The 15660-nt window shown below is 44.8% G+C and overlaps 1 protein-coding gene across 1 annotated transcript in view; it reads left to right on the top strand.

The window, feature by feature from the left end:
- PLXNA4 (plexin A4) overlaps window positions 1-15660 on the top strand; it is a 627987-nt gene that overhangs the window by 590662 nt on the left and 21665 nt on the right. Inside the window, exons 23-27 of the mRNA XM_074269561.1 lie at window positions 939-1042; window positions 2848-2947; window positions 4482-4672; window positions 6408-6577; window positions 13315-13527. Of these exons, the coding sequence (XP_074125662.1) occupies window positions 939-1042; window positions 2848-2947; window positions 4482-4672; window positions 6408-6577; window positions 13315-13527 (778 nt within the window). The remainder of the gene's footprint in view (window positions 1-938; window positions 1043-2847; window positions 2948-4481; window positions 4673-6407; window positions 6578-13314; window positions 13528-15660) is intronic.

The following is a 15660-nucleotide window of genomic DNA, read 5'->3' on the forward strand; positions in this document are numbered from 1 at the left end:
GATCAGGGAAGGATCTGTGTTGGAAAATGGGCTTGACCCAAGCCTTGAAAATAACTGTAGAGTCTGTGAGATGGGATTGCGTTAGGGCTAGGTACAGCAAAAGAGAGTTTTGTATGAGGAACAGCAGAAAGACCAGTGTCTATGGAGCCTGTAAGCGCACTTAGTGAACTACAGAAAAGAGAAAGAATTAAGCAGTAAGCGTTTAGTAAGCACCTCTCGTGGGACAACATACTGTCCTGGTATTGGAAAACAAAACAAAAGTGAAATGGTCCCTGTCCTCAAGAAGCTTAGAGTTAATGAGTGTCTAAAGAGCTGTCAGACAGAGATAGATAAATGGATGGATGAATGGGTAGCTAAATGGGTGAATATCTAAAATATCTTCCTACAATAAACATTCCAAGCAGAATGTAAAGTATAAGGAACAAACTTGGTCCCAAAGAATAGACATAAGAAGACACTGCCCTTCATTGCACATGATGTCAATTTTTTTCCCTCTTGTAAAAATATCCTTTGTCATAAGTTATGGCTATCTGAGAAGTGAGATGGGGAAGGATACAGGAAGCATCTAGAGGATGTAAAAATAAAAAATTTTGATAAATATTCATGATTTAAAAATAATTGTGTCTGAAGTCAGACTATTAATTGGTGTCAGGGGCAAGAATCAAACCCACTTCTCCCAACTCATAAACAGTATCCTTTCCATCCTGTCCCCGGGCTATGAAGGGAACTGTGAAGTGCGAGGGATTAGAGCATATGGCTGCTTATGCCATCACTTGCTGCTGTTTGCATCCATAATTATCTGTATATATGAGTAATACACTAGGGCTGGTGTGTACAGGAGGGTCCCCAGACTTTTGTTACGTCCCTCAGAACCTCCTGAAATACCACCTTGGTTATGTACATTGGACCCCCTGAAACAGCATCTCTTTCCCCAACAGAGTGGCGACAAGGAAGTGGGGCTAGGATGATCCTACAAGATGAAGATATCACCACAAAGATCGAGAACGATTGGAAGAGACTCAACACATTGGCCCATTACCAGGTAAGGAGGAGGAAAGGTCAGGTGAGCCGAGAAGCTCCATGCTGGAATCTGTAGATGTTCCGGCATTATACAGCTCTTCTGGTCTTGAGAAGCAGACCTTAAGTCCATTTGCTGGCACTCTCTACTAGTGTCAGTGGCAGTGCCCCCATAGAACCCCAAGATTGAGGCACTCAACCTCTCTGCAGGAGCCCGGACAAGGGACTAAAGGGACTAAGCTGATCTGGCGATTTTTAGGCAGAAGTGGTTATCTGCATTGCAGTTCGATAACAAAAGGTTCTTTCATCACGAAATGGGCTGTCGAGTCTCAAACTGAGACCTGACCTTGGCTTAGAAAGGACAAGCTCTCCCTCTGCGATCAGCATCCCTAATTGTCCTGATCTTGGAGGAGGACGTGAGGCTGGTGACCTTGCACTGCCCTCCAGATCATCTGCCTGCTGTCTCTTCAAGAAGGAAGGTCAAACAACAAAAGTAACAAAAGATGCTCCCGCAAGGTGCCGGCCTTAGGTGGTATGAGCAGTGAAGGGCAAATAGAAGAGTTTGCACTGCACATCTCTCTCTGTGTCTCTTGAAATCTAGGGTTCTCCCTTAAAAAAGGTAAATCTCTGCCTTTCCTAAATACCTGAGCTCTGAATCAAGTATCCTGATTTTGCTGGACATAGACTTAAAGGCAGAAGCAACATTAGAGGCCCTCTATCTATTCCAGTCTCCCCCCACCCCAAGAAAGACTTGCATGGCTTGCCTAAGGTCACAGTCAGTGGAAGAGCCAAGATTTGAACTCAGATCCTCTCACTCCAAATCCAGCCCATCATTCAGTGCGACAGAGGTGTGATGACTTTTGAGTTCACCTAGCCTAACCCTCTCTTTTACCGAGGCAACCACTGACTGAGGTAATAGAGAGAGTAAGTAGGAGAGCTGGGGCCCAGACCAGATCTTCTGAATCCAAAGTCCAGTGCTCTTTCCATTATTCCACACGGTTTCCAAAAGCCATTGTTGTCCCTTGCTCCAAGGGCTTCTTCATCTTAATTTGTGAGAGGCAGGAAGACACAGTAGATAGAGAAGTGGTTTTGGAATCTGAGAATCAGGGGGCTTCTATTATGTCATCTGTAAAATGAAGGAGGAAGAGCAGCGAGGGAGCCCAGGGCCTAGAGTCAGGAAGATCCATCTTTGTGAGTTCAATAGGGCCTCACAACACGGCGTTTCCACTCTTTTTGTTGTTCCCTTGCATTTTGTTTTCTCATTTTTTTCCTTTTTGATCTGATTTTTCTTGTGCTGTAAGATTGGATTTAACATATTGTTTAACATGTTTAACATATATCGGATTACTTGCCATCTAGGGGATGGGGTGGGGAAAGGAGAGGAAAATTTGGAACCCAAGGTTTTGCAAGGGTCAATGTTGAAAAATTATCCATGTATATGTTTGTAAATTAAAAGCTTTAGTTTTAAAAAAAAGAAAATGCAAATAGGGCCTCAGATACTTAGCTGTGTGACCTTGGACAGGTCAGTTAATCCTTTTTGACTCACTTTTCTCATCTGTAAAATGAGCTGGAGTTGAAAAGGACAAAACCCCTCCTACGTCTTTACCAAGAAAACCCCAAAGGGGTCACAGAATGAGGGAAATGACTGAACAAAATGAAGGGGGTTAGACTAGAGGGCTTTACCCCAGAATTGTGACCCTGATCCTCCACAATATAGTGAGTAAGAAAAATAAGTCCCTTTTCGTTCGTTGTCTGTGATCCCATTCAACCTGGCTCCATGGTGGGGCTGACATTTTCACGCCTACCTCATCAGACACCTTTCCACTCTAGGTACCAGATGGCTCAGTGGTGGCTTTAGTCTCCAAGCAAGTTACAGCTTATAATGCAGTGAATAACTCCACCGTCTCCAGGACGTCAGCAAGCAAATACGGTAAGGGCTCATCCTCCCGGGGAGATGAGGCTGCTGCCCTGAGCAGGGGTTGTCAAGAAGACAGCACGGCTGCGACATGACTGGCAGATCCAAGGCCCCCAGGACCAGAGGGCTCAAGCTGAGCCATTCAGTCTGGCCGCCGGGGAACAGGAGCATAATTACTGGGTTCAGCTCCTAACCCTGATGGGAAGCGGGAGACCTAGCAGAGACTTCCATCCCAGAGAATCAGGAGCAATTATGGGTGGAGCCGGACAGAGAGGGGAAATGTTATGGAGGGCCAAGGGAGGAGTGACGAGGGAAAAGACAATGGAGAGTTTGGGAGAAGATTAGAGCCTTCCACTTTTTGTTCAGAGATACCAGCAATTGCTCTTGAAGCTTTCATGAGCTAATCAGAGATTCTGAGCGTAGAGAAATTAAACTTGAAAAGTCTTATGAAGCAAAAAGTGAGAAAAACACCCAACCTGCATAAGCATGGAATAGGAGGAAGAGGTGAGTCTGAATCCTGGCTCAGCCCCTCAGCTTGGCGATGCTGTCCGTCGGTCAGTCAGTCAGCCTGCATTTATTAAACTCTTTCCCTGTGCCAAGAAAGCATTGTGGTAAGCAATGGGGATACAAAAATAGACAACACAATATGAAAATAACTATAACTATATATATAAAATTATATACACATATATGTATATAGAATACACAGCGATTTTATATGTATGTGGAACACAACCTTCTCATCTGTAAATAGGGCTCTTAATGCCAGAAGCTTCCTGCCTCAAGTCATGAGGCTCCATCAGTGCGATAATGTATATGCACTGGTGTATATGAAAGCATTTTTAAAAGCATGATTAAATGTAATTGTTGTTGCTGTTGCTGCTCCTGTTGTTGCTCAGTGCAAAGGGAGCATTGAAAAAAGAAGTAGAATGAATATGACCAAATTGTATTGGGAGTGAATTTTAAATCAGGCCTTGAAATAGGTGAAGCCTGAGAAATGGTAAAGAGAAAGGTGGAGGGAAGGTCATGAACAAACACAGAGGTGCATTCAGGGCATTTTTACAAATTGCTTACTATGTTTAAAGCTCTGTGCTGGGTGCTATGGGGGGAAACACTACAGAGGCAAGAAGGATATGGCCAGTGGCAAGCACGCTGGGCCGGAGTCAAGAAAGCTTGAGTTGAAATTTCCTTGGGGAAAGTAATTTAACCTTGTCTGCCTCAGTTTCCTCATCTGTAAAATGAGCTGGAAAATGAGCTTTTGTGAAGAAAACCCCAAATGGCATCAGGAAGAGTCGGCAGGGTTGAAATTACATTGAAATGAAATTGTTACCACAAAGGGGCAATAAGATAAGCCAAAAATAACAAAGAAAAGGAATAAAAACATTGTCGAGATGCAGTAGCCGGGGCTATAAAAGTTACAGCCGGTTGTACCCCCAGGATTTCTGTCAGATTATCCACGACAGCAGAGCCCGCTCCTAGAGAGTAACAAACGATCAAACAGAGAGGGGGGATGAGAAATCTTATGAGTTCGAGGTGGTTTCGTTGGCAGAAAATATGATCCGGTACACGGGGAGCCCCGACAGCCTCCGTTCCCGCACCCCCATGATCACGCCTGACCTGGAGAGTGGGGTCAAGATGTGGCACCTCGTGAAGAATCACGAACACGGGGATCAGAAGGAGGGTGACCGGGGAAGCAAGATGGTGTCTGAGATCTACCTGACCCGGCTCCTGGCCACCAAGGTATGGGGCTGGAGTGAGGCTGAGAGCACGGGTTCCCATAATAACGAGATGTCTGCCCCACCACACACACACACACACACACACACACACACACACACACACACACAAACACACATACACACACAAACACCCACACACAAACACCCACACACAAACGCACACACACACAAATACACACACACAAACACACACACAAACACACACACACAGACACACACACAGACACACACACACACACACACAAACACCCACACACAAACACACACACACAAACACCCACACACACACACACACACAAACACCCACACACAAACACCCACACACAAACACCCACACACACACACACACACACAAACACCCACACACAAACACACACACACAAACACACACACACAGACACGCACACACACACATACACACACTAACACCCACACACAAACACACACACACACACAAATACACACACACAAACACACACACACAAATACACACAAACACACACACACACAAATACACACACACAAACGCACACACACACAAATACACACAAACGCACACACACACAAATACACACACACAAACACACACACACAAACACCCACACACACACACACACACAAACACCCACACACAAACACACACACACAAACACACACACACAGACACGCACACACACACATACACACACTAACGTCTCCTACAGATCCTTCAGCTTTGCCACCTCAGATGTCTCTGTAGGGGAATTTTTTTCCTCTCGCCTGCTTCCTTTGACCACAAACAAGCCATTTCTTCTCTCTGAGCCCCACTTTGCCCACTCTAAAAGAGGGACGATAATATCTGGGGGCTGTAGTTCGGTGGCAAGAGCTCCGGATTTGGGGCTGGAAGGGCAGCATTAGATTTTGGCCCTTTTACTTACTACCTGTGGGACTTTGGGCAAATCACTTAAGTTCCCCAGTCCTCACTTTGATACTCTTTAAAATGAAGAGGTTTGGTTAGATTATTTCTGAGGTTCGTTGCAGCTCTAAATCTCCGGTCCCTTGACTCGATCTGCACTCCACTGCTGTAAGTAAAGTACAGCAAACCTCTGAAGCACGAGGGAAGTGTGAGTTGTTAATATTACTGACCTTGGCCCCGCTTTCCTATTGGACTGAATCAAATTAATCCAGGTCCTCCCAATCTTCCGGCCCTCTCTCCTGAGACTGACTCTGCACCCCCTTGTTCAACAGACTGGCTGGTTATATTATGGAATGAAAAAAAAAACACAACAACAAAAAATCCAACTATTCATTAGCAAGTGTGAATAATGCCCAAATTAAACCAGCAGATTGTCTGTTCTGACCAAGTTCATTAGCATTTTTGAGAAATACTTGAATAACACCCGCCAAAGGGTGCTAAATCAATTCCATTGTGGGCCCAGGGAGATTCATTTATACCAAACACTGGTGTTCTAGAGCCAGGACAGATGCAGCCTGTGCAGAGAGACCCCTGGGATAAGATGTCCTGAATCCGACAGAGGGTCGGTGAGAAGAGACATCAGAAGGCGGCCCAAGCCGTTCTCCATAAGGGTCTGCCCAATTTTGCCCCAGTACCTTAGGACTGACGCTGCCATACCCGCTCCCTACTTCCATCTGTCTGAGCAGACTTGGGGTGGGTCTTCCTCGGAGCTCCCTGGAGCTAGTCATGCTGACTCTTGTTTCTCCTCTCTTCCCTTCTTGCTCCCATCCCATGCCAACAGGGCACTCTGCAGAAGTTTGTGGACGACCTCTTTGAGACCATCTTCAGCACTGCCCACAGGGGATCTGCTCTGCCCCTAGCAATCAAGTACATGTTTGATTTCCTGGATGAACAGGCAGACAAGCATGGCATTCATGATCCCCACGTCCGGCACACCTGGAAGAGCAATTGGTGAGTGGACAGGAGAGGCTGGGACAATTGCTCACTTAATTGTGAATCCGAGCCCCTCAGGGCACCGGGGGCCTGTCCTTCTGTTCTCATCTTCTTGAGCAAGGCTACTTTTAAGAAGGTCACTTATGGTGTGCGTCTCTCTATTGCCTTTTTCTGCTCTTTGCTCTCATGCTGTCAATCATTTATCCATTTCCTTACTCCCTAAATGCCTACCAGTAATAATCTTTGGCTGTCCATCCAAGAATCTGCTTTCTTCTCTTCCCTCAAATCCTGTCTTCAAAGAGAATCTGCTAGTTACCTTAAAGCCTTTAAAGGCACCCGGGCAGACTTCGACCTAAGAGACACTCTCTTCCTCTCCATTACCCTGACCTTTCCTTCCTTTGAAAAGATGTCCCCCTCCTTGGGGCTGTGCACTATCCTTGTATTCAGAGTCAGAGGGCATGTGCCTGAGTGTGTAATGCATACCATACAGCTCTCGCCATAAAGCTCTTATAAGTCAGGAAATGTTTAAGATCAAGAACAGAGATGGTGGATATTTGAAACTAGCTCGAGCAAAAATTGTAAAATCTACTCTTAGGCTCTAGCTTCCACTTCAAGGAGTCTTTATTTGGTCAGTTCCGCCAGACCTTCCCTAGAAGATGACTTCATGGCTTTATATCATAAAGACCGTGAGAGGAGTAAATTTGAAGCAGATGATAACAGTCCAGAATGTTTAGAGTGATCAAGGACAACTGAGAAAAAGTCAGTAGACAGAATACTTAGAAGGCCATTGGTATTCCCTTTTATGGGAGTGGTGGAGGGCAGGATAAGCAAAGAGAAAATGGAGGCACACTGTTTTTAAAAAAATGAGTCGTGAAAGGAAAGATGGGAGAAATAAAGGGATCAGGATCAAGCCAAGCACTTCTGACTGTAAGGGACTCAGTTCATGTTTATAGATAGAGGGAAAGGATCCAGTGGTGAAAGAACGAATGAAAATATACAATACCATACCTGGTACAGTCTAAATGTTTGTTAAATAAATGAATGATGCTAGAGAAAAGAGGAATGATTAATGGTTCAAGAACCCAGAAGAGTTAAGAAAAGATAGGACTGAAAATATAGGTGGCTCACTTGGTAAGGTGAAGGGGAGAAATGTATCCTGAACTGAAGGTGATATAAAAACAAAAGACATCGAGAGAGAGAGAGAGAGAGAGAGAGAGAGAGAGAGAGAGAGAGAGAGAGAGAGAGAGAGAGAGAGAGAGAGAGAGAGAGAGAGAGTGATAGGATTAAACATTAGAAAGGAGGAGAAACTTCTTTTTCTATGAGAGAAAGAATGGAGAGATGCATGTAGAGAAAAATATTTTAAGGTGAAAAAAAAGGAAGAATAGAAGGGGAAGGAGGAGCTTGGGAAAAAAAGCTTCTTTATTAAACTGGGATAAATTTAATATTCCTTGTAAGATTGAAGGTAAATTGATCCGTTTGTTCCCCAAACCCCACATCCCACCCAACAGTAAAGGCAAAGGTGACAAGAAAAGAGAACTGAAATTGGGGGCATGAGAACAGTGGAGAATATTGGATGTGACTGCTATGGGAATCAATAAGAAATGAGAAAAGAATTGCTACGTGACAACAAGTCCCGTTGAGGTTATGTATCATGAGTTTGTAGTGGTACAGTTCTGTCACAATTCCCTGATTTTTTCCAGTAATGCTCTGACACCTGGGACATTGAGTAAAGAAAAAAAAATCAGTTGGTGATTTTTTGTAGCTGAAAATGAGTGCAAAGAACAGGCCTAGATGGAACTCAGACATGAAAAAGTTGATGATAAGGGGGTTGTGGACAGGGAATACCTAGTTCAATATCTCAGTAGTGAGGAAGTGCCGATGGTAAATAATTCAGGATATGGACGTATGTAGTATCATGGAGAAAGAGATTCTGCTGCCTGAGGAAAGTTAAGAACCAGGAGGTCACTTGTGCAATGGGCCATCGACTTAAGGGGGTGAGTTTTAAGGGGGAGAGCAGGAAATGGGATAGAAAGAAATTCCTGAGCCAGATGTAAAGTCAGAGTAAGGTAGAAGTGAGTAAGAAAACCAAAGACTAGAGAAAGGGTCATATATTTACATGGCATTGAACTGCAAATCAGAGTCACTGGCATCATGGGGGTAAATTCGTGGATTTGAATGTGGCAGTAGAAAGGCCAGAGTGGATGAAAAAAATGGGATTGGGATGAGGCTGGGGTCAAAAAGCCTGAGTCAGGGGAAGAGAGGAAGCTAGAGGCAGGAGAGAGGGGTACTTAGATGGGACAGCAGCTAAAACACATGCTGCAAATATAGGTGGGCTCCTACATGTCACTGTGGAGTCTTCTAAGTAGTGAGCAGGACTCCCCTCTGCCTCTCTCTCTCTCTCTTGTGCTGCTGCTTCTTGTTCAGTCATGTCCAACTTTTTATGACTCTACTTGGGCTTTTTTTTTGGCAAATGCACTGAAATAGTTTGCCATTTCCCTCTCCAGCTGATTTACAGAAAAGGAAACTGAGGCAACAGGGTTATCTGATCTACCTACTATCCCATCTAGCTGCCTTCTTTTCCTTGTACTCATATGTAGTTTTGTAATAGTTGGTGAGATCCTTAGAGAGCCCTTAAAGACATCTATAGCCTTTTGAGAACTGGATTCACTGTTTACCTCCTTGCTGGAAGCCTTTTACAGAGCTGCTCTTTCCCTGGCCCCGCCTTTTGGCATAGCTGGGCTAATTCATCCTAGGCCGTAGTCTTCCCTCCCATCCCATGGCCCTTCTTAGAGATCTGAGATGCGAAGGACCACAGAGAGGGAGAGCTGCTCTTAGAGTCAGGAAAACCTGGCTTCAGGTTCTTTTTCTGATGCATCTTGACCCAAGAGAAATCACTTAACCTCCAACGTCCCCGTGCTCTCTAAGACTATCAAATGCAGAGAAAGTACCCGATTTGCATGAAAAATATAAGGGAGTTTCTTCGATTGGAAATTATAGCAGTGAAATGCCAAGCTTAGTCCCAAAAGCAGCTGACCTATGTTCTAGAGTCTTAGTTCTAAATCTATAAGGAAAGTGTTTTATAACCCAAATGGCATAGCATAAATGTGATTTTCTTTCTTATTACTATCACCTTTTCTTTATCTCTGTTCTTAGGATCCTTCTGGACCTTCCTGATAAAATCCATTTAAATGACATGCCAAAATGTCCCACTAAGACCAAGATCAATGTGAATCAGTATTCAATTCAATAAAACAAGCCTACTGTGTGCTTAACACTATGCTAGGGGCTAGGAATAGAAAAACAAAAATTAAAAAAATCTTGCTCTCAAGGACATTCTACTAGGATTCTATTTTGTCTCTGACAGAGGCAGCAAGGGATGTAGTGAGGGGAGAATATAGTTGCTCCTTCTAACCACCAACACCAGATGTAAGGGATATCCCACTGAGATTGAGAGAACCCAGGATGCATTACTTCTAAAATTCATCTTGTACTGAAAGTCATCAAAGCCTGCATTCGGAAAAACCGAGATTCAACTCCAAACTCTGCTGCAAATAATCAGGGTGACCTTGGGCCTCTTTTAAAATAGGCAACTCTTTTAAGATAATCAATAGCAAAACATTGGCAGAGCTTCTTGTATGTGGGATCGTTTCTACATCAGGAACTCGCCATACTTATCAGACTGTAGGTCTGGAGCAAAACAATGAATCTGCCATCCATGGCTTCACCCAAGCTTGTGGAATACTATTCATATTTTCATACTATATCTGTTATTAGGAAAAGCCTAATTTTAGGCACACATTCATAGATGACAAGGGGAGTGTCTGTTAATAGCCCAGTTTTGGGGGAAAAGGGAACTTCCCACAAAGACTATCCATACTCCAGTTGACGCCCCAGAGAGTACACAAGGTGACCCCCTCCCCATCCACGGTGAGATGTTTGGGTTATCTATTCAAAAGGCCCTTGTCTCTGTTTCACATCACTCATTGTCCTGGGTTGAGGGGTGGTGGAGAGGCGTGTGAGGAGGGCAGAACCATCTGGGAATTATGATGTCTGTGTATTGACAGAATTAATTTCCTCTGATTGAAAAGAGATCTTTTTTTCATTCCTCCCCCAATCCTACAACTCACCTCCTCACCCTACTCCCCTTTTCACACACCCCTTTCCTTTTTTCTTTTAAATAAACCTCCTGTTCATTTAGTCTGAGTGGCTGCAATCAGCCAGAGATTAGTGCCTTCACTAATGTTAATAATATGCTAATGTTTCATTAGGCAGGAGCCTCTGGTGCTGGCGTCTAACTTGTTGGATTTGTCTATCAGCAAAACTGGTTTAAAAAATGGGAGGCAGGAACTACTACCACCTACCCTGGCCATAAATCAGTGCAGCGAATGGCCCAAAACCAGAGCCCCCGGCCTTCTCAGGATGCTCTGGGAAGCATCTTCTATTTGCCCAATAGGAGAACTTGAGACAAAGGAAATTTTAGGCAGGGGAATTCAGAGCCATTCTCAGTTACCAATCCAACAATTGTCTCTTTCATGATAGGATTAACATGGCGTCTGACCAGGTGGGCTTAGTTAATAAATACTTGTTGATTTGATCAGATGAAGAAAGCCATGATGTCTCAGTGACAAGTGACAAGGGAAAAGATCCCGATCTATCTGGCACCCAGCTATAACTCTGAAAGCCCATAGTCATTTTCCCTACTTGACAACAATTTTCATGGCCCCCCAGGGTCACTGTGGCTTTCATTCCTGGACTTTCTCCTCTCAACAGGATGGCCCCTCAGAATGTGCTTATTTGGATGTCACAATGCTCAGCGCAGACACCAGGCATTCAAGAAACGTTTAGGACCATGGACATAGAATTTTACAGTTGGAAGGGACCTCAGAGGAGCTTGTTGATTGATTGATAATCCCATATCAGTGTTGTTTTTACCTTATTTTATGGCATCTATAGCACTTGTTATATGTATACCAAGTGTTGTACTGGCTGCTGAGAGATACAAAAGAATAGAGACATATTCCACTTGTAGAGTTGAATTGAATTCGCAGAGTTTAAGTCCTAAGATCAAACACATAAAAAGAGTGGGGCTATTACCAGCAGTGAGAATAACAGCCTGGTCAAGGAAAAAGAAAAAAATCCAAAACCAGTATAGAGTCCTGCTGTGGATACGCGAATTTTTCTGCCCTGAGGCTTCAGTACTTTCATCATCTATCAATGGCTGCCCAACAGTACTAAAGGAAGTAACTTTACTATGGCAAAGGGAAGAAGAGGAAAGCAGGTGGAGAGTTACACATGGCACCTTCTCAGCTCTCTCCCCGGCCTCAGAGGGCCAGCAGGCACATAAAAAGGGACAAACATCCAGCCATAATAGAGAGAGATTTCTCAGGGAGCCTTTCTGAGTCGCCACAAACTGCCTTGACTGGCTTCCGTCCTTCATGCAGCATCGCGCTAGCCCCTTTGGGGGGTTACCCACCACTCACTCAGTGAGCATTTGTTAAGCACTTGTTACATGTCAGGCCCTAGGCCTGAGGATGAGGATAAAGAGGAACCAGGCCCTGCCTTCAGTGAGCTTACGTTCTATTAGGCAAACAACATCCATCCATTATCAGTCATTACCAAATACTTAGGACACATACCTCGGAACTAAAAAGGCCTCTTGTAGGTTTATGGACTGACTCTTGAAGGAGATCACCAATGGGATTTTGAGAAATGGGAGTGAGGAGAGAGTACATTCCAAGCCCGGGGAATTGGAACATCGAGTATGAGAAATATAAGATGAAGTCCATGGCAGGCTCATGGTCTACTGGAAGACACAGTACACACACACACATCAGACGCATCATATGTGCATTGTAATATGTGCTCATAAACACGTAAAATAATAGAGGTCGTCTGATGTTGAACGGCAGGTGTGAAGTCGGAGGATTCTGGTTCACGTCCTGGTTGTGAAGACATGGATTGCTAGAAAGGTAGTGGGTTGTCCTTGAGCTTGAGATCTTCAGACAAAGGCCGGATGACTTTTTATTGGGATGTGGGTAAGATATTTTAGGTCAGGTAGAATTTGGACAAGATTGCTTCTTAGATCTTTTCCAGTTGTTGTGATTGTCGAAGAGTTGGAAGAATAGAAAAGTTAGCTATGAGGGATCACAGATGGTGGCCGGAACATGCAGTAATGTTCAATCATCCAACAAGCATCCATTAAGAGCCTTCTATGTGTGCTAGGCGTGGGAGGTGCAAATACAAAGAATCAAGCAATTCACATCACTCTGAAGGAACTCGCATTCTTCTAATTCTATTCCTAGTCCAAGTTATGTGTTGATTCATCATTTCAGTCATGTCCATGAACCTTCCCACCTCCCGTACTCAGCCCATTTATCAAATGTTGAAATGTCCTTAAGGTGCAGGATGAGTTGATTAACACAAAAAACTCTTAAATGCACACCAAAGAGAAGCCTCTCCAGGGTCTGGCCACATAAACACCCCCCCCACATACACATGACAAAAGGGGCTGCTCTAGGAGCCCTCCTGGGACATGCTGTGGCTACCACCTTCTCTGCCTTTATTATTAAAGATGAGGGTCAGGGAAAACGTATGTGATGGAAGTGACGGGACACCTGCCCAACCTCTGGTAGCAAGGGAAACCGTCTAACAAATTATTGAAGGAGGGAGGGATGCAGGGAATCCTCCCCTTCCCAAGCTCACCATCCGGTCTGCTAAAAGTCGTCCCCATCCCCATCCTTCTTCTCTCCTCGCAGCTTACCACTGAGGTTCTGGGTCAACATGATCAAGAACCCCCAGTTTGTATTCGACATCCACAAGAACAGCATCACCGATGCCTGCCTGTCGGTGGTGGCTCAGACATTCATGGATTCCTGTTCCACGTCGGAGCACCGCCTGGGCAAGGACTCCCCATCCAACAAACTGCTCTACGCCAAGGACATCCCCAGCTACAAGAACTGGGTAGAGAGGTGAGTGCTGGGAGGGGAGAGATCAAAGCCAGGGGACCGCCTTGGGAGGAATGCTCCATGTCACCAGGTCAGGAAATCCCAGGAGACGTATCACAAACTGGTAAAGTATAGGGCAATATCTCATTTAATCCTGTCGATAACTCTGGGGGAATAGGTGTTATCATTATCCCCATTTTACAGATGAGGAAACTGAGGCTGAGAGACTGACCATTCCACTCGGTTCCCTGTGGATTGTGACGAGGAGCCCTTCCCATTAATATTTGAGGCCCCCTCCCCCAGATCTTTGAGAGGTGCACAAGCTCTCCAGTTTCAACAGAATTTGGGCTGGTTTTCTGAACCACTCTGAACAAATGCTTGGGTCACATCATGACAATACAATACATTGACCACCAAAGCTCCGACATCCCCTTTGGGCCTTTTTCAGCAGTGCTTCGTAGTGATCCACTCACTCTCTATAACACGTAGCTCCATGTTGGGACGTCTGTGAAACAGCTGCCTTTACCCACCGCTCCCATCTCCGTGGGCTTAGGGAACAAGACTTCGCTTAGCAAAAGGCCAACATGTATATGAGACTGAGCCCTTAGCCCGTCCTCATTCATTTACCCTTCCAACAGCCAGGAAATCCTATGGGCCAGAGCTGGAACTACCACCATCGCGGTGAAGGGCTGAGATCGACACTGAGACAATAGAGACTGATATAAACAATAGGGTAGCAGAAAGGAGAACCTGAGGTGTCGTAGCCAGGGAGAGGGAACATCTGGCAGCTGCCTAGTTAACTGGTCCTTCTTACTAACGTACTAAGGGCAGCTACTTCTTCCTTTGAAGTGTGTAAATGATGTCAAGGTCCTTTACATTTGACATCAAAACCTCTGCCCTCATTTTCCTCCTCAATTGAACAATACAAATTGGAAAATTGAATTTTACAGAGGAGGAAAATAGTGAATGGGGGAGGCCACAGGACTTGTCCAGAAGGGCAAAGGTCAGACCCCCGATTCAGGTTCTCCCAAATCCCAGTCCAGTGTTGTTGGTCATAGCTTTTCCCCCTTTTCTTTGAATTTTGAATCCTTTTTTTCTCCCTAGGGATCACAGAGCACAAGTGGAAATCATGTTGGGGAATCTCAAATCTAATACATTTTGTCCCCAAAGCAGATAATGGGAAATATAGATTAGAATGATAGAATAGAAAGAAGCAGAAACAAAAAACCTGCGTTCCAATTCTTATGCAGTCATTTATTATCTGGTGACCTCAATGTCATTTTGACTTCCTTGGCCCTCAGTTGTCTCAAAATGAGAAGACTAGATGAGCTTGAAAGTCTCTAAGCCCATAAACTCTGTGATAAAATGGAAAAGAAAGATGCACACCTGATTTTTCTCTGTAGAAGACACACTCCTTTCTCTTTACATATTCCTGGGAAGCAGCTCCCATTTTTACAAAGGGAAGAATAAAAGATATGAGCAAAGAGCAAAGCTTTCTCAGGGTTACCCCAAAAGCCCTAGCTTTTGCACAACTAGTCCTGCAGGGGCCTGGTCCTGCTCCCCACGCCTGAGGGGTGGGGTTGATTTCCCTGCCCCACCCCCTTCTTCTCCATCTCTTGCGGTCTTCACGCCACTCCCTCCACTCTGATATGTGTGTGGTAAGCATTAAGTCATGTCTCTCTGGGAAAGAGCTTTTTTTTTTTTTTTTTTTTTTTTTTTTTTGCAGCTGCTTCTTTTGTCTCTCGTGTCCAATTGTGTCTGAGACACCCTCAAAGCTCTCAAAGCCCCTCACCCAGACAGTGGACTCATTCTTCTGAGAATGGGCTCTGCAGCATGATCTGTTCCTTTGCTGGTAAAAAGGGATAGGGCAGCAGAGGTGGGAAGTATGGGGAGCCACACATATTTATCATGGCAGCAGAGCTTCCAGAAGCACAGAGATGAATTAAAGGAGTGAAATCAATGGGGTTTTCTTGGTTGTCCCTTTCCTCCCTCCCTCCCTCCCTTCCTTCCTTCCTTCCTTCCTTCCTTCCTTCCTTCCTTCCTTCTTTCCTTCCTTCCTTCCTTCCTTCCTTCCTTCCTCCTTCCTTCCTTCCTTCCTTCCTTCCTTCCTTCCTTCCTTCCTTCCTTCCTCCCTCCTTTCCCTTCCTTCCTCTCCCT

This window comes from Sminthopsis crassicaudata, chromosome 5 (assembly GCF_048593235.1).
Source record: "Sminthopsis crassicaudata isolate SCR6 chromosome 5, ASM4859323v1, whole genome shotgun sequence".
In the NCBI taxonomy this organism is placed as follows: domain Eukaryota; kingdom Metazoa; phylum Chordata; class Mammalia; order Dasyuromorphia; family Dasyuridae; genus Sminthopsis; species Sminthopsis crassicaudata.